The sequence below is a fragment of the Rutidosis leptorrhynchoides genome, chromosome 4, assembly GCF_046630445.1.
Source record: "Rutidosis leptorrhynchoides isolate AG116_Rl617_1_P2 chromosome 4, CSIRO_AGI_Rlap_v1, whole genome shotgun sequence".
Lineage (NCBI taxonomy): Eukaryota > Viridiplantae > Streptophyta > Magnoliopsida > Asterales > Asteraceae > Rutidosis > Rutidosis leptorrhynchoides.
The window spans coordinates 134,593,582-134,617,174 of record NC_092336.1 but is presented as its reverse complement, the minus strand read 5'-3'; the positions used below and the strand labels follow the sequence as shown (position 1 = coordinate 134,617,174).

Sequence of the window (23,593 nt, the reverse complement as noted above, 5' to 3'; positions counted from 1 at the left end):
GATTTCGTTGTTTATTGCGATGCTTCGAAGAGTGGTTTTGGTTGTGTACTGATGCAACGATCAAAGGTTATTGCCTATGCCTCCTGCCAATTGAAGATTCACGAGCGGAACTACACTACTCACGATCTTGAACTTGGAGCCGTTGTCTTTGCGCTTAAATTGTGGAGACACTATTTGTATGGAACTAAGAGTACTATCTTCACCGATCACAAGAGTCTCCAGCACATCTTCTATCAGAAGCAACTGAATATGAGAAAGCGTCGATGGATCGAGACGCTCAACGACTACGATTGTGAACTCCGTTATCATCCTGGCCAGGCCAATGTTGTAGCTGACGCTTTAAGCCGAAAGGAGAGGACGACACCTCTTCGTGTTAGGGCTCTGAACATCACCATCCATTCGAATCTCAACAGCCAGATCAGAGTAGCCCAAGATGAGGCTCTTAAGGAGGAGAATATATATCGCGAACATTTGAACATACTTGTCTCTCGATTCGAGGTTAGGGAGTCTAGACTCCGATGTTATGCCGGAAGAATTTGGGTACCTCTTTATGGAGATCTACGGAATCTTATACTTGATGAAGCACACAAATCGAGATATTCGATTCATCCTGGAGCGGGCAAGATGTACCACGACCTTAAAGAACAGTATTGGTGGCCGAATCTTAAGAAGGACGTTGCGACTTATGTTGGTAAGTGTTTGACTTGCTCGAAGGTTAAAGCCGAGCATCAGAGACCTTCTGGTTTACTTCAACAGCCGGAGATCCCACAATGGAAGTGGGAAAGGATAACGATGGATTTCATCACCAAGCTACCAAAGATGGTGGGCGGATACGATACCATCTGGGTTATTGTTGACCACCTTACCAAATCTGCACACTTCCTAGCGATGAAGGAAACTGATACAATGGAAAGACTTGCTCAGCTATACATCAAGGAGGTTGTATCTCGTCATGGTGTACCTTTATCGATCATCTCTGATCGCGATCCCCGTTTTGCCTCTAGATTTTGGTGTTCTTTGCAAGAAGCCATGGGAACTCGTCTCGACATGAGTGCTGCTTATCACCCTCAGACTGACGGGCAAAGTGAACGAACAATTCAGACCTTGGAGGACATGTTGCGTGCATGTGTCATTGATTTCGGAAAGGCCTGGGAAAGGAATTTGCCACTCGCCGAATTTTCTTACAACAACAGTTATCACTCGAGCATTAATGCTGCACCTTTTGAAGCATTGTATGGCCGTAAGTGCCGATCTCCTATTTGTTGGGCCGAAGTAGGCGAAAAGCAAATCACCGGACCCGAGGTAGTCCATGAAACAACGGAGAAGATTGCTCAGATTCAAGCTAGACTAAAGACTGCTCGTGACCGTCAAAAGAGTTATGCTGATCTTAAACGTAAGGACTTTGAATTTAACGTTGGTGATCGTGTAATGTTGAAGGTTGCACCTTGGAAAGGTGTGATTCTTTTTGAAAAACGTGGAAAGTTAAACCCATGATACATTGGTCCTTTTGAAATCTTGGAACGTGTTGGACCCGTTGTATACCGTTTGGATCTACCAGCACAATTGATCTCAGTTCATCCTACCTTCCACGTGTCAAACTTGAAGAAGTGTCTTGCTGCACCTGAACTTATCATACCACTGGAAGAACTTACAATTGATGACAAACTCCACTTTGTGGAAGAACCTGTTGAAATTATGGATCGTGAGATCAAAACTTTGAAACGCAACAAGATTCCGATTGTCCGGGTACGATGGAATGCCAAATGAGGACCCGAGTTTACTTGGGAGCGAGAGGATCAAATGATACGGAAGTATCCTCACCTTTTCCTGACTCCTCCATCTACCTCAGCTTAAAATTTCGGGACGAAATTTTCTTTAACATGTGGGTAATGTAACGACCCTGGAATTTCCAACGTTTATTTATTAATAATTATTATTATTAATACGTGTGATAAAACGAATGTATGTCATTACATTTACATGTTGCCATGATTGCCCGAACTTGACTTTTAAGTGCCCGAAACGTCTTTGTGACACACGAAACTTACACGAATAATATTTTCAAGTATTATTTACATTCATGATTAATTTTATTAATCATTTTAATTAACTATGGTGATTAGTTAGTTACTTGGGCTTTAATTGGATTTATTTGTTAAATACTTGAACTTGGGCTTGACAAAGTTAATGGACTCATGAATAAGACTTATAAGCCCACCCTACCTTTTAAATGGACTTAGTTAGGCCACTCTTTCATGTGTAAGTACCAAGTTAAATGGAAACTAGTTAGTTAACTTGACTTGGAATCTAGTTGGCACTTAATCCCCATGTAAACCATCCTTTTAACCACCTTTTAACATCTTTACAATCTAGTAACCATTAAACAAACTCTCCCTCCCTTTTTGCTGCAGAAAACCGTGAGCCTAGAGGCTCCATACGGGGAGTTTGGTTTTCATTTTTCATCACTTCATTCATTTGCATTCCTCTCTCAAAAACACACACTTACTTGCTTCATCTTTTCTCTTTTTTTTCTCTCTTTCTTGTAAGTGACTTGATCAATTTCTCTTCCTTTCTCCTTGTCCAAAACCGTAGCATATGCTACAAATATCATCATCATACTTTGTTTGTTGTAATCTTTGTTTACTTATGTTGATTTCTAGTAGTTGTTAGTTACTTACTTACTTGGTTTCAAGAATCAAACTTGCTAGTTTCTTTCTTCTTTTATCTTGTAATTACAAGAACACTCAAGAACATAACTTACTAGTTATGGTTCTACATATACTTTCTTTAAAGATTACAAGTTCATGTGTTGATTAAAATCATACTTGTGATTCATAAAGTAAACTTCAAGTTTACTTTCTTAAAGATCAAACTTTGGTTTGAATCTTTAAAAGTATGAACAACCATGAACAAATTACATGTTTACTTAGTTTACTTCTTCATTTTTGCACTTTAATTTCATGTAACTAGTTTAAATGGTCAAGTACTACAAGTTAGTCTTGATCTCATTAATCTTGAACTAAAAGTTAACTTGAAAGTTCAAGAACACATAAATAAGTTTTCTTTAAATATAACTTTGTATACTTATGCTTGATCTAGACTTTTGGGTCTTGGATCTTCAAGATCTAACTAAGAACTATGTTCTACATCTTAAGATCTTGATTTATAAGTTCACTTTCAAGTTTGTAACTTATTATTAGTTTTAAGGTTCATGTATGTGTTAGATCTAAGACTTTGATGTAACTTTGGTTCATCAAACTTCATACAACTCTTAAGTGAGTTGTGCTTCATGTCTTAGACTTACACTTGGGTTATGATGGTCACACCATGGTAAAGATGATGTAAACACATCAATGAGTTGTACACTTGAAGCTATAGGCATCAAGGATGAGAACCATGATGAACATCAAACACCAAACTCACCGGAACCCATTATTTTACTGCTTTCTGTCTTCTACCTACTGTTCTGCTGTTTCTGTAATAGACCAGTAAACCTGGGCTGTTGTGATTATGATTTTCAAATAGGTCTTTTCTAGTAGATAACTTTTCATATAGGACTCGTCTTAATCCGAGTTACGGTTTAGGATTTATGGCCCTCCGATCGTCACTATGTCCTTTTAACGTTGTGCAGAAATTTCTGACCTACTCGCACTTAGACCATCGCCACGGTCAAACAAAGACGAGTTTGCTTCTGTAAATTTTACCACACTTAAGGGACTCATATACGGAGCCATGGCCACTGGTCTCACCTTATTTCAGTAAGGGTAGAGGCCGTGGTGACTGATCGAAGTCAGCTTTTGTTTTAAACTACTTTCATAAACGAAACTTACTTTACGCCTTTTGTTTGATGATGAATGATGATGACCCTTAAGACCTTATTTACATACTTTTAAACCTATTAAGACGATTTAATGACTTAGTACTATTTGCCTTAGGTTGAGGACCTTCGGACCGATTACTTGCACACCTTTTCCGAACCGACTTTACGACTACATTATCATTGTGAGTTATAGCATTCCCTTTTTACTTTAACTTATTTTGGGAACTGAGAATACAAGTAGATTTTATGTTTTACATACTAGGCACGAGTACTTAAACTTATATATGTGTGGGTTATACAACGGCATAAACATTCCCTTTAGCTCGGTAACGTTTAATCATTGGTTTTTGAACCGTGAACGCGAATCTTAGATATGGATCCATAGGGTTTGACATCCCCACTCGGGCTAGTCGCGCTAGCATTTAATGAGTGTTTAATACTTCGTAGACATACGCACTTGCCAAGTGTACTTTCAGGGGGTATAAACGTTAAGTTAGTTACCAAGTGCCCACGGTTAACATATACTTTATCATACTGTTTTGAAACGCTCTTTGTAGCACTGAAATCTCGTGGCCTACCTTACTTACTGTTATACTTAAACTATAGCTCACCAACCTTTGTGTTGACGTTTTTAAGCATGTTTTTCTCAGGTGCTTAAGGTTATTTGCTTCCGCTGTCGTGCTAGTCTTGCCGTAGACACCCGCTGCTCTAGTGTTATCACCGCATGAACTGTTTAACTGCATTCAAACTTTAATACATTTGAACTATGTTTTGTAACGACCTAAGGGTCACATACATTTATTCATGCTTGCTATTCGTAGAAGCATACTGTTGGTGTAAAACAATTGATGTCGGTTATGACGTCATCTTTTTATCGTGAATGCAACTTCTTTTGTTACAGCATGTAGTACTTAACCTTGTAATGATCCTGTTGTTGATGATTCGTACACGATGGTTTTGTACGGGGCATCACAGTATACGTCAATTGAAATATACTTCGGTTCCATGTTTAACATGTGTTTATGCAACTGTCATAATGCACTTTTACAACCATAACATAAACCGGCTATCATAATGCCAGTTAAGTCTTACCATTCATTATTTTTCAGCTTTTACGGTTCTTTGACAGCTTTTTCTGAAACCGGCTATCAGAATGCCGATTTATGAAACTCTGTTTGACAACTTTTTCTGAAACCGGCTATCATAATGCCGGTTTCAGTCTTGTCAACTTTTAATGTCGGGTGCAGACTTGTCAACGTTTACTGAAATCGGCTATTAGAATGCCAGTTTATCAATCCCTACTAGTCTATATAAACACATATATACTTGTTATTTTTATTGTATCACTCTTTTCATTCACACATATCACTCTTTTTACTATACAACAATGGATCCTTGGATTGATGTCTACTACAAAGGTTGGTATGCTGCCGACATGTCGCGGTACACACTGGGGAAAAAAAAATCGTTCCCACCCATGAATGTTAGAACTATGCCTCTTTCCAAGTTGTTTGAGTGGATCAAGGAAAAATGTCCCATCGAACACTCGGGCGTGATGTATTATCACGTTGGCCATGAAAAATTTGTGTTGCTAAATGAGGAAGAGGAATGGGATGAAATACGAACACGAGCGTTTACCATACGTGAACCTATTGGCTTTCATCTGAAACCTATAGGCTTGAACCTATAAGTAATGTTTTTAATGATAATGTTGTGTGTTTAGTTTTAATTTACTTATGTAATTTTCTCTCTTCCAAAAAAAATGTAACCGTGTTTATGTTGATCAATAAAAGTGTTGTTCAAAAATTGTTATATTATTAGGAATAATACTGATAATATTAATAAAGACGTACTGATACGATACAATGTTTATTATTAAACACAAACTAATACATAATTTGAAACTTAAAATCATAGCCATAATTTAAGAAACAGATAACACACAACAAACTAGGCGACTAGACGATTTTTTTTCCAGGAATACGATATTCACCCGATGTTGATATGCCAAGATGTCGGAATAACTTGGTAATCATCATCCCAAATGGTAACGGTGCATTTAAGCTTTCCCTTGCTTCTTGCATCCGATTAACCATGATGTATCCGACATCGAAAGATATACCATTCGTGATCCAGTAAATCATAAGTGCTTCAATTAAAAGCACATTGTTAGAGTAATCGTCCACTGCACAAATGGGACGACCAGTTATGTTGCTACGGATGATAGTATAGATTTTCAGTTTATTGGCTCTAAGAAAACCAAAAAACATCTTTTTAATTTCTACACAAATGTTAAAACGGTTATCTTCAACACATGTGTTGACCATATCAAGTATAGAAGTGTCAGCAACAACATGTGTGTCAAGAAGATTGCCATTAATTTGACTGGTAGGATTGTAAAATTGAATTCCTCCAGGTGGGAGTCCCAAAGCATTGTTGAAGGTATCCATATCCCAGCAATATGGTATACCTTTCAACATAAACCTAACATTCTTGTTTTCTTCAGAAAAGGAAAAATGATGATAGAACTCACGTACACAATCAGGGTATACAGGGGAAATGTCAGTTATGATACACAACACTGACAATTCTTCAAACTGTTCGTATGTGAATTCATGATATTCTCTAGGCTCAGTTCCTCTTAAAAAACAAACCCCATCGAGGATTGTCCTGTGAGATATTGGAATTTGACGACGACGATTCATAGTCAGGAAAAAAATGTGAAAACTTATAGTTTGAGATGCAATTTTACAATTTGACAACAACACTCAATACTACTGTCCGTTTAAATAGAACTAAAAAAAATTAAAGTAGCATGCAAACCGAATTTTGAAAGATGGGTTTGTTAGTAAAAGGAGCCAAACCGGCAATTCAAATGCCGATTTGGTTGTTTCTACTGTCCACAACCAAAACCCTAATATCCGTATACCAGTTTCATATAAAAATATCCAAACCGGCATTTCAAATGCCGGTTTGGGTGTTTCTACGGGTCCACAACAAAAACCTAAATACCGTATACCAGTTTCGTATGAAAACACCCAAACCGGCAAATGAAAAGCCAGTTTGGTGTCCAAACTGACAAACCGGCATATGAATGCTCGGTTTTCCTATATTTATAATTTTTTTTTTTAAAACTATTTCTGTAAAACCTTTAAACATATTACTATTTTGAAAAAAAAACTCGTTTAGAGAAGACTTATTATAGACTAGTAGGCGCTATAATAACATAAGATAACAAAAGTTGCCATATTTATGAACAAAAACAAATAGGGTAGGTGTAAAATTATGAAATTACCCTTTTGGAATAAAAAAATATGGTGAACAATAATTGGATGTGTTGTAAACAGGGCCGGGCCTGAGAATTTGGATGTCCAATGCGACATGATTGAAAGTATGCCCCCTATAAAAAATTTAAATAACACACCGCAACTTTTTAAGGGTTTAAAATCTAGTTAAGCTAGGCGGCTCATCCCTACACCAATTTATATCTAGATATAGCCGTTTTAAATAACTTACAAAAAAACAAAATATTTTATCGAGCTCTTTCAAAATTATGTTTTATATTTATATAAGCAAGAGGACAAACAATAAAGAAAGAAAACACCTTGGTTTTGAATGAGTGGTTGACAATTTGGCAGCAAAGCAAAAAGCAACTTGAGTCTAGGGATGTAGATGTACACGAACACGGACGATTAGAGGAGAGGAGTACACAATTGTTGACTAACAAAAAATAAGACTTGAAGAGTTGAAGATTAGCAGATGAGATGATGGGTGGAAAAGTGACGGTAAGAAAAAAAAAAAAAAAAAGAAACAAAATAACCTCAAAACTCCTTTGATCGATATATGGGGAACAAGTTCGACGTTTGAATGCCCAACGAGGCAACAATCAGTTGGTGTAAGTGGGCTGTTTTCAATATTTCTAAATCTCTGTATGGGCTTTTTCCCCATTTTTTAAATAAGGGTTTATATGAACTAGAACTATAGCCCAAAATGAGTCTAGTATAGATGAAATTGGACTTCTAAATTGTTGTTCCTTAAAATTTAATGCCCAGTGCGGTCGCCCACCCCGCACGTTATCATGCCCGGCCATGGTTGTAAACTTGTAATGATATATAGTAATATCAACACAATCACACATATATAGTAATATCAACACAATCACACACACTCATTTATCGAATCTATTAGCTACAAGCTCCACAAAAACCATCAATCCCAAAATACTAGAAATTTTTAAAGATAGATCGATCCATACATGAACGTTGTCTCGTTTTGATTACTTGAACAACATCAACACTAAATATAGTTGCAATATAAGGAAAATAAACCAAACAAAAAATTCAAGATGTTTGTTGTTAATAAAATATATAAATAGGCACCCAAAAATATATAAAGCACGTCCATTTAAAACCCAAATTATTATCTACAGACTACAATATAAACAAGCATTCAATTATCATTACAAAGATACCTACATATCATTTGTAATAAAAAAAGCTGGTACATACGCACCATCATGTATTTTAAGAAATAAGCGTTAATAACACTAATTTTAATAAGTAATACTGTATTAATTAATATTAATAATAACAATAATAATAAAAATCTGCCTTGCCTTACAGTTCATGAGAGGTAGAATCCACTTTTAGACAACTCCGGCCTATTGTTATTCTTCTTTTTATTTGGAGATACCAGTGACTTCACAAATATAGGGGAAGTAATATTATTCCAACTCTGTGAAAACATATGTTTGTTTCCTTTATGATCATAAAATAAACGCCAAGTGTTGTCTGGAGTGAATTCGAGTATGTATGCAGTAGTGTCATCACCATACTTATCACGTGGGAGGAGTTGCCAACAATTATAGTTTTTCATCACCCATATTCTTTGGCAGTAACTATAACTATCATGGTCATAATAGCAACGAAATATGCATAGACATTCTTCAAACATCCCTAGTCTGTCTATTTTATCATACACATATTCCTTGTCATTAGGTAAGGGGATTTCTTTGAAGTTCTCTGAAGATATATCAAACGAAACAATCATTTTCCTCTTCTTCTTTGTATCATTCATGAACCAATGAAGCGCCCCATCGTATAAAAAACCACAAATAGAATCATTAGTATTAGTATTATAAGTTAAATAATCGCCTTCTCCAACGAATTTCCATTTATTTGATTTTAAAGATAACACTTCAAAGCGCATATGATGCTTGGATTCACTAAAGCCAGCAACAACCTTGTAATCATCGCTGGTAGAATCATAACCAAAACCCCAACATATATTGATCGCGATTTTGTGAGGAATCATTGGCAGTTTTCTAACCTCTCGAGTGGAAGGATTAGTTACTAATAATTCATCTGGAAAATTAGAGATGCAAACAAGGCCATTACATGAACCAACCATCATACAATCACGAAACTTATTATCAATATTGATCATCGAATCTAATCGGATTCTTAAATATCCATGTTCACTACCTTTAAGATGAGCTTTAGCAAAATAATTAGATGATATTAAATTATACCATGACTTACAAACACACTTGCATCGAACAACATCTTCTACATCCAATCTTGCAAGTATATTCTCAGCCACATCTATTATAATGAAACGAAAATTGTGCTTTTTATTACTCCGTATTAGATAAAAAATGCATTTGATTAAAAGGAAAAAAAATTGCGTTTAATAGCAGGTTTAAAGATAATAAACACGGAGTATTTAGATGGAGTTGCCGCTTTCTAGGTTTTCTAGGATTGTGTTTATAAACCGACGTTTTTTATTGGGCTTTGATATTTTAAAATTAAATCTTGAGCAAATCGGGCTATAAGAGAAAGGATTTGACTAAATTGACAAAGGTTGATAAAAATAATGTGTAAACAAATACTCAAATAAGCAAACATACAAACTAATTTGCTAAAATTCATAGTTTTAAAAGTCTCTCGTTAGCCTACTATTCCCCGTTTAATTGGTGTTTTGAAGAGTCCGACGAGTATTTGACGTGGTCAATTTATTTAGAAGGGCGAACACAAATAGCCCACCTTAAAACTCAAACACAGAGCCTCACAGTTGATGAGTAACCACCTGTATTGTATTGGTTAGATTCAATATGTAGTTAACTCCTTAACAAGTCATTTTGGTTGTTTGTTTATTGTGGAATTGCAAGATATTCTCCTTAACATTCTAATCCAACTGGGTATGTCTGATACTTCCAAATATATTGTTGGAAAATTAGTTTGATGTGTGAATTAAAATTGATGTTAAAGAGTAAGTTTGAAGGTTGCAATTATTGTGATTCTTCATATCTTTAACTTGTTAATAATAATAACATTTTATTGTCATTAAGTCACCATCCTTTTGTTTTCTCCCATGATATATAACAAGAGATGTAGTCTCTAATTGAAGTAGTAGAAAGAATGGCTCTTGAAAAACACATACATATATACAACTTTACATAAGCTTTTGTAAGTATAGTGTTCATCCTTTTGGACAAGCAAAGTGTGTAGCTTATGAAGAACAATATAGACAACTTTTTCAGGCAAGTGTTCAAGTCCGGCAGTACGCTGCTTCAGACCGGTGTACCCTGGGAACAGACGAAGAATCTGTTTAAGGGAATTGTGTCAAACACAAGACCGGTTCAACCTTTAATCTGGTTAGATCGTTCTATCTTTTCGTTCTTATTATGATTATATATTATACATATTTGCTATATGATTGTTTCGTTTATGATAATATGTATAACTGTTTCAGTTTCGTATACATATTTCCTACAAACTTAAACAGAATCTTGTTCCGCGAAACTGAGATGGTTTAATAATCGGATTTATCGTTTATATAAATTGAAACGTTTGCATGCTACTACTGTTGTAATTAAGTCGTTGATGTATGATGTTATTGGTTTTAAATGATTACGAGTCTTCATGGTAGACTATGTTTGCATCAAAATTGTATTTATTGGTTTCTTAAAATATTGTTGTTTATTTTGATACACATGATATTAATTATAATTAAAATATTGTTTGCATCATAATTAATCTTGTGTACATAAACAGACCACTTGTAACCTATTTATAATACGTGATATTAATTATAATTCCGCATCATGTTATTGTTTACCGATATCATAAGTTGAAAATAGAAACTTTTTCTTAAGAGGATTAAAGGTCAGTATATTTGTTGTAATCATATACATATAAATTTAAACCGAATTTATTTGTTGTTGTAGATGGATAAGGTTATGAACATCTTATTGATACATAATTTGATTATATTGACAATAGGTTATATTCAGATATTTTTTTTGTAACTGCTTTTGCGGAAATTAAAGCTCATGTTGTTTGTGGTAATACAGAAAGGCTAAATAAAACGCTTAAATTTTATTTTTATATAATAAAATATATATTGTCCATTATGACTGTATTGATAAAGATAATGGACGATTGATATTGATAATATACTTAATTTACAATAAGCCAGATTGCATGAAAAATTATGTTATGCTATGTATACATATATTATGAGTATATTTCGTAGTTCTTGGTGAATGCATATTCAACGACCTTGGATCTACATATATGAGATTTGGTTGAAATTCGTTATTATTTACGAGCATGTCAAATATGCTATTACTGTTATAGAATTTTATCTATAATGTGTTAGGCCCACATTTTGAGAAGATAATTAAATTTGTTTTGCTAAATGCGATTAATATGGCCTTGTTTTACATTTACATGGTTTTATGTTACATGTATCGACTAATTGGTCGAGATTTATGAACGAGCTATATTAAATTAATGTGACTATTAATTGTTATTTGTAAGTTCGGCATTGTTATTAGTAATTGTAGTGGAATATCGCCCACGAGAACTCTGTTGATCATGACTTATGCTACTAGTACTGTTACGAGTACGATGGTTGCACTGCTTTCAAATGTGATACTTTTTCATGTTGAGAAACCTGAAAAGTTTACTGGTGTGAACTTTAAGCGTTGGCAGTAAAAGATGTTCTTTTATCTGAGCACGCTGAACCTTGCGAGGTTCTTGATTAAAACTGCTTCTCATGTTGTTGAAGGGGAACGTCATGCGGTTCTTTCTCAGGCCGAGAAACCTGAAAAGTTCACGTGTGCGAACTTAAAACGTTGACAGTAAAAGATGTTTCTTTTAGCTGACCACGTTGAACCTTGCGAGGTTCTTGGATGAACCTTGCGAATCATGATGCTCAAATTGTGAGTGCGGTTCAGGTTTGAAATCATTCAGATTACTTGTGGTCAAGTCGATCGTTTTATAACATGTATTCGAACAGTCTTCGAGCCGTTTCTGGACTGATTTCGAACTGTATTTTGATCTATTTCCAGACAGTATTCGAAACTGATTTTGGGCTGTCTTGGAACATTATTATGACAGTTTTAGACTGGTTTTTTAAACCTGTTTTGGTTTAACCATTTGTGTTAAACAGATTAGTTTATTCGTTTGTGTTAAATGGTTTAGTTTAACAGTTTGTGTTAAACAGTATTGTTTAACCGTTTGGTTGAAACTTTTTTGCATTAAAACGTGTTTGGTATACGCGTTTGAGTTTAAACCTGCTTGGTTTACCTATTTGGTTGAAACCTGATTGGTTTAACCTAGTTAAGTTGAAACATGTTCACGGTAAAGTGAAATTTTTATTTGAGTTGAAAATCCAAATTAGTTCAGTTCACGTGGTATTTGCTAATTGAAATTTTCTGTTTTGCTAAAACAGTTTATTTTAGTTTATATTTCAGATTGATGATTCTAGAAATTGACCTCTCGACAGGAAGTCACATTGAATAATGTGTTGTATGTTCCTGATATTCGTAAGAATCTGGTGTCCGAGTGGTTGATAAACAAGTTTGGCTTAAAAAAATGGAATTTATGTTCAAGGCCATGTTGACATATGTTTAAAAGGGCTATGTCATATAAATATGAAACTTGTGTTGAAGCCAAATTAACAAGATCATCTTTCTTATTGGTTGAACGAATAATCGAAACACTTGGTATGATCAACACTGAGTTGTGTGATTTGAGATCCATTCCAACGAAGAATTGAAACAAATACTTTATTACGTTTATCGATGATAGACGGAGTATTGTTATATGTATCCGTTAAAAAGTAAAGATGAAGCAATAGATAAGTGTATTGCTTATAAAAATGAAGTTGAGAATAACTTGAATGAAAAATCAAGTTTATTCGTAGTGATAAAGGTGGTGAATATGTCGCACCTTTAGCTATTTTTTGTTCACAAAATGGCATTAGACATGAATTCACTGCACCTTATTCACCCCAATCAAAAAAAAAAAAACCTTGAAAGATATGGTGAATGCCATGTTAGTATGTTCTGGTGTAAGCCAGTAAATGTGGGGGGATGTCATCCTATCGGCAAACTATCTTTTAAATAAGATACTTCAAAAGAAATGGGATGAAACCCCATACGAGTTATGGTGGAAAAGAAAACCATCCTATAAGTACCTCAAAGTGTGGGGGGTGCCTAGCAAAGGTAGTTGTTCCCTACCTAAGGCACAAAAGATAGGATTAAAGACTGTTGACTGCATATTTATTGGATATGCTAAACACAGTAGTGCTTTTCGCTTCCTTGTGCATGAATCCAAGATTTCGGATATACACAAAGGTTCGATAATAGAATCGAGAAACGTTTCATTCTTTGAAAATGTATTTCCATACATTACAAAATTAAAATGAATGTGAATGTTCTTCTAGGATAGACGAGAAGGTGTTCAAGATGAGACACCTAATGAGCTAGTCCAGTAGGAACGGGTATAATTAAAGGAACTTCCTCGACAAATGGCATACACATTATGCTTATAGAGGAACTAAAACTGAATGTATGAAAGATATGCATGATATTTGAGACCCTTTTAAATTCTATATTTAAGACAATGTCTATGTATGTGAAGTCGATTTTGTCATGATATAAGAGATATGCTATGACATTCCTTGTGAGAAAAGCTATGGAGAATATGAATGATGCGTCTTCTATTCTCATGCTTTGGACATGAAGTCTATAGAATACTAGACTTAGACTTGTTAATAATGATCATATGTAGAGATCAATTAACAACTAATATTGTATTGTGTTGAATTTATTTAAAGACAAAATCACTGTCATTCAGTAATAGAAGGATTTGGTATATTGTGAACATCATTGATGATGTGAATTATTCACATATTATGGTAATTATGATATTGAAGATAACTATAATTATGAAGATGTCAGTCTTTATTATTTTATTATCTTGAGACTTTGAATCACCTAATCAGTATTCAGATGCAAATATAATTTGAGTGAGAAACTTTCGTTAAGTTTTATAAATTCGACATCTCTAGGTCAAACCTAGAATATGACTAAGAATTGCTCAAATGTGCTAAAATATGAATCATAAAAGATGCAAATCTTATGTGTGGGCATTTGAATGCATGATTGATTAGAATCATATTAGATATATATGATTATGATATCAAATTGCAAGACATGTGGGGGAAGCTTTGAAAGGATAAGCAGTAACCCTAGTTGGTTGTGTAAAATGAACACATCATAGCTTGTAAATGTGGGGGTGTCTTGCATAATCCAAGTACATCTCATTGGAGTTGTATGATTAGGTTAGTTCGGTAACAGATATCCTGCAGTGATCGAGGGACACTGTGATATCTGATACGAATGATTCCAGAGCGACAAGTGGGTGTGTATTCACAATTGAAGGTGTTGTTATATCGTGGAAATCGTTTAACCAAACGGTTATTGCTAGATCCACGACGGAATCAGAATTCATCACTTTAGATAAAGCTGGTGAAGAGGGAGAATGGCTACGTCAATTCGTTGAAAATATACCAAGATGGCCTAAGCATGTGTCGGCCATATGAATACATTGTAATAGCCAATCGGTGATTGGTAGAGCTCATATTACAATGTGTAATGGTACGAATAAACATATGAGATGTAGACATAATAAAGTACGACAACTAATCTCTAAAGGAATTATCACTATTGACTATGTGAAGTCAAAGGATAATGTTGCGGATCCGCTGGAAAAAAAAAAGGCTTAAGCAGAGAGTTAGTGTATGAGTCGTGCGTGGGAATGGGAATGGGACTAAAGCCCTTGAAAGGCTAAGTTTATATGAAGGAAAACCTAACTCAGTTGACTGGAGATCCCAAGATCTGAGTTCAATAGGACAACCTACCTGTATGAACTGGCGACGATCACTGTGGGGGAGATAATTACTAAACTAACAACCCCTACACTTTTAAAGGGAGTTTACTAATTAAGAGTAGACTTCCTAGTCCATTCCTAAAAGTGACATGTAAGAGGATAAGCCTATGGCTTTTAATGATTCAACTGAAATAACCATGCGTGGTTAATCAGTAGCCATTTGGTGGTGAATCACCTATGTGAGAGAGAAGTGGGGTTGCTTTGAAGGGCATTGTTGGGGCACAATACTTGATAAGCTCTCGCAGAACAAGGCTAATGTTCATGACCATAACGAACATAACTATGAGGAATTGACTTTGTCAGGGAGAGTCTTGTGTGAAGCGTATTGTCGCCTACAAAAATGGCAGATGAGTTCAAAGACATCGCCGTCTACTCAGAGCCAGTAGACTAAGTGCGTTTCATCAGCGAAGGTTCAAAGGGTAACACCTACCTATCGTATGCAAGATTCAACTGCTGGAAATTTTGTTTGATATGTGTGTGTTGAGATCGATTTAAACTCATTGAGGTGTAAATGAGGTTTACACAAACTTTGGGACTATGTAATTATTAGCGTATATTATAATGATATGGTTATGTAGTCGGTGGCCAAGACTACATAACATAACGTCATATATCCCAAATAAATTTTAAATGAATGAGATATCGATGCTCGAGAGATGTTGAAGTGAGCTACGTTGAATGAGAAGTCCGGTAACTATTAGTGTGTCAGTTATCAATTTCATTCATGTGGGGGATTGTTGGAAAATTAGTTTGATGTGTGAATTAAAATTGATGTTAAAGAGTAAGTTTGAAGGTTGCGTTTATTGTGACTCTTCATATCTTTAACTTGTTAATAATAATGACATTTTATTGTCATTAAGTCACCATCCTTTTGTTTTCTCCCATGATATATAACAAGAGATGTAGTCTCTAATTGAAGTAGTAGAAAGAATGGCTCTTGAAAAACACATACATATATACAACTTTACATAAGCTTTTGTAAGTATAGTGTTCATCCTTTTGGACAAGCAAAGTGTTTAGCTTATGAAGAACAATATAGACAACTTTTTCAGGCAAGTGTTCAAGTCCGGCAGTACGCTGCTTCGGACCGGTGTACCCTGGGAACAGACGAAGAATCTGTTTAAGGGAATTGTGTCAAACACAAGCCCGATTCAACCTTTAATCCGGTTAGATCATTCTATCTTTTCGTTCTTATTATGATTATATATTATACATATTTGCTATATGATTGTTTCGTTTATGATAATATGTATAACTATTTCAGTTTCGTATACATATTTCCTACATATATTTCATTCCATGTTATGTCTGGTTTTGGACGGTAAAATTGATTAACATTTGTAAGCGAATGGGTGTTGTCTTGTATAGGAACGGATAACTTAGATTAACATTTGGACGGTTAGCAGAGCAGTTCACAAGAGGAGGAGGAGGATGATGATGATGATGATGATGAAGTCCCAGAACTTAGTGGCAGGTAAGACTTTTCTAGAACGTGTTACAGACAGGAGCGATTCTAGATGTTGACTCATGAGATCATGTGACACTGCTAGTTTGAATTTTTTTTTTTTTTACAAGTTACTCTTCAAATTGTACAGACACCACTAAAATCAACTATAGGACCCCATGTATTTGTGGGATTTATGATTTTTTTTAGAGGTAAGCAACCCACTATAATACACTTCAAATATAATTAGCTTTAAAAAAATTTCAGGATCCCATTGAGTTTTAATCCTATATTCGCCACTGATTGCAGAGTAAGGTAAAAAATCATAGGACAAACGAAGGGTAAAGTTTTGAAGGATGAATGGAGGGTGTTTGCAGCTCTTCCATTAGAATCTCCAGGACAAACTTTAGAGAGATACCATTTACTGGTTGTAGAGATGGCAAATTACGGGATTGAGGTGCCTGATGATAAGGCAGTCAGGGTCTTGAAAGATGGTCTTCTAGAAAAGTGGGACCATGAGATTGAGAAAATTCAAAACAGGTACATAGCATCAGGCCGTACTCTAACGTTGACGGCGTTTACTTCTAAGTTGATGGAGAAGGATATTATAGTAGAAGCCAAAAGAAAGAGACTTGGCTCAGTAGCTGCTGCATCATCTATTGGATCATCTTCTGGTACTCATGCTCCATTGCAGACTGCATACATCACATCAAATGCTTCACAAATGTCGGCACCACTGTCAAAGTCAAGTTACTTCAATGCTAAATCACAAGCTCAGATTTCTTCTGTTAAGATGATTGAGGCTTCCCCGATTCAACAGACTCAGACACCGGTGTTTCATACTGAAAATATCAAGAAGAGGTCTATCAAATCAATTCAGGAAGATATGGCACTGGCAGCTATCGTTGTTAACTCATACAACGATATGATTAGTGGTAAAGTTATTAATGGTCATCTTGAAAATGAAGACTACGATCAAATTGATGAGGACGAGCTTGAGAGGATGGATATTCTTTACGGTATGGGTAGTATTGTGAGACGTGCTAGAAAGTATTTGAAGAGAACAGGGCAAAGAACCTTGAGTTTAAATCGAGATTCGAAGTTTGGTTTTGATATGTCAAAGGTTAGGTGCTACAATTGTGATGAATATGGTCACTTTAAGAAAACTTGTACGAGACCAACCAAGCCTGGTTTTCATCATCCTTTTCACAATACAACCATTTCAGTTACTTCACAACATGTGATAGTAGAGAAAGTGATGTGGAACCATACTCCTAATTTAATTGGGATTGAAGTTCACGAAATATCCTGCAAAGCAAAAGACCATATATTTTAATTATTAAGTTTTTATCTATTTAGTTATTAGATTATTTGTTTCCTAATTGAAAGTTAGAGTCCTAATAGTTGTAGAGTCTAAGTCCAAGTCGGCTGTTTATTTTTATTATATATATTCCACATGTATACAGTCGATGGAAAACCATCTATCTCTTGAAATTAATAAAAGTTTATTTGAGTTCAATACTCTTTCATATTTACGTATACTATTACGTGAGTATTTTGTTCCATTAATTACACGTTTGTGTTGTTAATTATTTGTTGAGAAGAGCGTTTGTCTTCCAACGGATCATTTGATACTTATCAATTGGTATTCAGAGCAATCGATCCACCCTATCATCATTCGATTAGTTGGGTCTCTCCCACATTTGGATTTTGATAGTTTATCCCACATATCTTAATTCGATTACTTGGGTCTCTCCCACGTTTGAGTTTTGATATCCTATCTCAAAAAAAAAAAAAAGGTTACTGTTCATCGCCGCTGTTCATCCGAAGGGACTGTTCATCCGTCAGATTACTGTTCATCCGTCAGAAATCACTGTTCATCCGCCGGGTTACTGTTCATCTGAAAAAAACACGATTTTTTTTTAATTTTCTTGTTTTAATGGCCGACGATAATGGTAATCAAAGTCGCGATCTCGCTATCGCCCTCAAAAGACTCAAGAACACGTTGGATATAGTTAATAAATCCAATGAGCGTGCAAAACAACGATGGCTTGAAGAAGAAACCCGAAGAGCTACTTATGATGCTTCAGTCGAATCACAACAATACTATCAATATGAACTCCCACAATACCACCGATGTCCCATTTACTATGAACCACAATCCTACCATCAACCCTACTATCCACCACTGCCCTATTATCATCCATACTATCAGCCACAACTCTACCAAGAGAGTCAACCTGTTAAGGAGAATCTCGATACAGTTGAAGTTTTTGATTCGATGAAAAGTTTAATAGAGAGGTTGAAGAAATCAGATTCTGATTCTCGTATGGAGAAGTGTGATAAAATAGTTGAAGAGAGTCAGGTAGAAAATATATCATCGTGTCAAGAAAAAGAAATTATTTTGGAGGAGCTGCAGAATGATATAGTTGCTAGTGTTGAAGAAGATCCAAATTCGTTAGGCTCTAATTTAATAGAAGAGAATTTATCAATATGTAATTTAGCCGCGAGTTCGGAAGGTATCCATGACGAAGGTGTAGTTGTAGAGATTTCAAAAGATTATGAGGGTAAGAAAATATCATATGCTTATTTGAATAACTCCATAGATGCAAGTCAGAGTGTTAATAAAGGAGATTTGTTCATGTATAAACCGTGCATTGAGAACTCGAGGTCGAGTTCTTTTCAAGAAGGGGAGAAGAGTGAAAGGGTTTTAGAGCATAATACTTTTACAAGAGATCGTCACAAACTTATCTGGAATGGCTATGCTGAATTTGTACTTAGTGTGTTTGTATTTGACTCGGGTATATCATTTTATTTGAGTTGCACTATTCACCGAGTTGTCATTGATTGGTTTGTCTTTGACCCGGGTATATCATCTTCTTTGAGTTGGAACTCGAGGGCGAGTTCTTTTCAGGTGGGGAAGACTGATGTGGAACCATACTCCTAATTTAATTGGGATTGAAGTTCACGAAATATCCTGCAAAGCAAAAGACCATATATTTTAATTATTAAGTTTTTATCTATTTAGTTATTAGATTATTTGTTTCCTAATTGAAAGTTAGAGTCCTAATAGTTGTAGAGTCTAAGTCCAAGTCGGCTGTTTATTTTTATTATATATATTCCACATGTATACAGTCGATGGAAAACCATCTATCTCTTGAAATTAATAAAAGTTTATTTGAGTTCAATACTCTTTCATATTTACGTATACTATTACGTGAGTATTTTGTTCCATTAATTACACGTTTGTGTTGTTAATTATTTGTTGAGAAGAGCGTTTGTCTTCCAACGGATCATTTGATACTTATCAGAAAGAAACTTCGGGTTCTGGTCTATCTAAGGCATTGACTACCACGTATGCGGATGAGGTGTGTGATTGGTCCATCTCGGTAGATGCAGAGAAAGCTAATGTTGTGTTTGTTGGTAAAAGTGAAGCTGAAATTGAAGAAGAAAGAGTTGTCAGGAGAAATGCGGGTTGTACAGGTAAGGATAATCCGAATTGCACATGCTATGTGTGCAAATGTGATGCTAGGTTGAAGAGAGCAGAAGAGCTTATGAAGATGTGTTTTAGGAAGAGGATTAAAGATCAGTTGTATGATAAGTTTCGCAAAGCCAAGGACTTATCAGATCTTGAATTTACTACTGATTCGTCTGATGAAGATGAATCTACGGGCATGAGTTATCATGTTGGTACTTGATTCAGGAAAGAGTTGGAGCACTTGCTCAACAGTGATCTTCAGAGTGGTGATGAGAAGATTGTGACAGTTCAGAGTTCAGATAGTTCAGATAAAAGTGAGGGTAAAGGAGGTTTGAGGCTGATTACTCGGATAGTACGAGCTCAGAGTCTAAGTCAGAGTCGGATGCAGATTCTCAGGAAGGAAGAAATGACTATGCTTTCATGTCCAACACGTCCGGTAGTGATAAGGTATGTAATGACTCTGTTTCTAATTGTTCTAAATGTATTGATTATGAACTAGAGATTGAGAGACTAGAGTGTGTTATTTCTAAGCTTAATGAGATATCTATCACGTGTGAAACCTGACCTAAGCTTAGAATTGAACTTAAGAACCTAAGTTTAGAAAATCAGACTAATAAGAAGAACTATGATGATGCACTTTTCTACCTTAATAAACAAAAAGAATATGTTGATGTTATTAAGTCTTTAGAAAATCAGGTAGGTCACTTAAAATCAACTATTATAGATGATGAAAAAGTGATTACTATGTATTTGGGTCAGATAGAATCACTTAAGGCAGAAAAGGATTCATTTAAGGTGAAATATGAGTCTGAAAAAGCTAGGATTGACAATTAGCAGAGAATGTCATATGTGACTCAAACTTTTAATCATCCTAAGAAGGAGGGTTTAAATTATTCTCAGGTTGCCCCGCCACTTATGGGTGAATATGTTAATAAACCTGTTGAGAAGACTAAGGATCTAGTTGTAGAACCACCTTATGGTAAGCCTAAGGAGACACTTGTTAAGAGTTCTAGTAAGGTTGTTGACTCAAAGAAACCTTTAGAGGTTGTCTATGAGACAGAGTCCGATACTGATATCGACACTGAGAAAGACAGCAAACCTTTTAAGCTTATTACTAAACCGGTTACTATTCTGAAAAACCATGCAAACGCTAGCAGAGTGACTGAGAGTCAAAAGGCTAAGTCTAAGAGCATTGTTAACTCCAAACAAAATAAGAAGAAGAATACTCAGGGGCTGTCATCTAAGTTTGTTAGTGGAGGAATGCTAGATGGAACAGGTCCTAAAGTTGAACTTCCACTAAAAGGTGAGAGTTCAAATTCGAGTAATGTGCCAAAGTATGTCCCGCCTAGTCGTCGACAGACTATTAAACAACAAGTTTCATCACCCCTACGACTAGACAACATGCTGAACCACCTAGGAGACAGTTTTCACCTACTAGATGCAAATTTTTTAATCCTCATAATTCTGATGATGTTCAATGTTTCAATTGTGGGATGTTGGGACACAAGGCTGTAAATTGTAAACCCTTTCGACAGACACCCCGTAGGAAGGTTGATCTTAGTCCAAAACGCTTTTCTAATAGAAGATCACCTTCACCATTGTTTAAACCTACTTCTGTGAAATCAAATGAAACAAAGGTTTTTCAAACTAATGATTACTACAGGAAACTATTACCTAAAAACACTGTTTAGAAACCTAAATCAGAAATGAAGTGTGTTCATAATCCTGAAGGCCCTTCTGGATCTAAAGGACAATGGGTGGAGTTGCCAGTTGTTGGCATCGATGGGAAACCCACTGCCATTAGGGCATGGGTGGCCCTTTCTAACTAATCCTATTATTTTAATGTGCAGGTCACCTACAATTCACGGTGCAGTACTTAGATTGTTGATAGTGGGGCGTCTAGGCACATGACCGAGAACTTGTCCTTGCTTTCTAATGTGAAAACAGTAGATGGAGGACCAGTTTCTTTTGCAGGTAGTGAAGGAGGATTTATTATTTCGCAGGGTGTTATTGCTAATGAGAATGTCAGCTTTGATAAAGTCAATTATGTGGAGCAGAAGTCGAACAATCTGCTTTCAGTTTCACAAGTTGCTGACAAAAAGTATACTGTTGCTTTTGATGATAAGTTTTGTTATATTTTGAGAAAAGATTTTGTAATTCCGGAAGACATGATTCTGATGACTGCTCCAAGGTGCAAGGATCTCTATATCCTTGATATGCGTAAGGCTCATGTTAAAGCAGCTACAGGCCATCAGGCCTTCGTTTCTAAGGCTACTGAATAGGAGTCGATTATTTGGCACAAGCGTATGGGTCATCTGAGTCTAAGGAAGATGAATAATCTAGTCCACAATGGATTAGTTGATGGTGTGAATGTTAAGAGTTTTCATATTCCTGAAGGTTGTCTTCCGTGTAAACAGGGGAAACAGACTAAGAAGTCGCATACTACCAAGAAGCATCATTTAGTTAATATTCCTTTAGAGTTGTTGCATATGGATCTCTTTGGTCTAGTTAACTGTAAAACTCTCACTGGAGAGTCTTATTGTTTGGTAGTTACAGATGAGTATTCCCGTTTCTCTTGGGTTGTAATGTTGAAACACAAGTTAGATACTTTTGGAGCATATTAAAGTTTTGATTCTGAAGCTTGAAAGTTTGTATAAATTGAAGGTAAGAAAGATTCGTACTGACAATGGTACGGAATTCAAGAATAATCAAATGCTGCTGTTTTGTAATGAGAAGGGGATACAACAACAGTTCAGTCCTGCTTATACACCACAGTTAAATGGTGTTGCTGAAAGGAAGAATAGGACTTTAATTGAAACCGCAAGAACTATGCTCGCTGATTCATGTCTACCAATCGTTTTCTGGGGTAAAGCCGTGAGCACAGCATGCTATGTGATGAACAGAGTTCTAGTGGTGAAGAGACATGGTAAAATGTGTTACGAACTGTTACACAAGAGAAAGCCTAACATTAAACATTTTGAACCCTTTGGTGCACCTTGTACTATTCTGGTACGTGACGCTGGAGGGAAATTTAATTCAAAGGTTGTCTCTGGTATCTTCTTGGGATATGGGAATCCGAACAAAAGAGTGTATAACACTGAGTCAAAGTGTGTGGAAGAACGTTATGAGGTTGATATTCAGCAAATGCTCCGCCTCGTGTTAGTAAAGGGTATGCATGGCAGTTTGAATATGATAGGTTATTTGATTCCTTCAATCTTCCACCAGATGTTAAAGAGGAAGAAATTCTAACTCAGATATTGTTTGATTCTCAAAACTCTTCTGAGAATGTTATCCCTATTCCAGCGCAAGTTCAGAATCCGATTTCTAGCTTGCAACAAAGTCCGCAAAATGTTCGTGGTAATACTGATTCTTATGTGGACGAGGTAGTTGACACTGATGAAGATAGTGAGTTAGAAGATGATGAGGAAATTGATCGATCAGAGTTGCCAGAGGGAGCTACTATTCCTCTTTACAATCTACAACCAACTGTGACAGTGCCTGAACAGCTAACTGAAGCAGGAGGTGTACGGAGATCAAATCGTGTTATTTTGCCACCTAAACGTCTAGAGGATTATTATGTGGACACAAGGGGAATTCCTCATGTTAAT

General features: G+C 35.7%; 1 protein-coding gene across 1 annotated transcript; it reads right to left on the bottom strand.

The window, feature by feature from the left end:
- Positions 1-8,443: 8,443 nt before the first annotated feature.
- Positions 8,444-9,229, bottom strand: LOC139841019 (F-box/kelch-repeat protein At3g06240-like). Its single transcript, XM_071831254.1, has one exon. The coding sequence runs from the start codon at positions 9,227-9,229 to the stop codon at positions 8,444-8,446; it is 786 nt and encodes a 261-aa protein (XP_071687355.1).
- Between the last annotated feature and the right edge of the window lie 14,364 nt (positions 9,230-23,593).

What these genes read in the sequence shown, in the direction of transcription:
- LOC139841019 (XM_071831254.1), bottom strand. Translation starts at nt 9,229, where the DNA reads ATGGTTGGTTCATGTAATGGCCTTGTTTGCATCTCTAATTTTCCAGAT.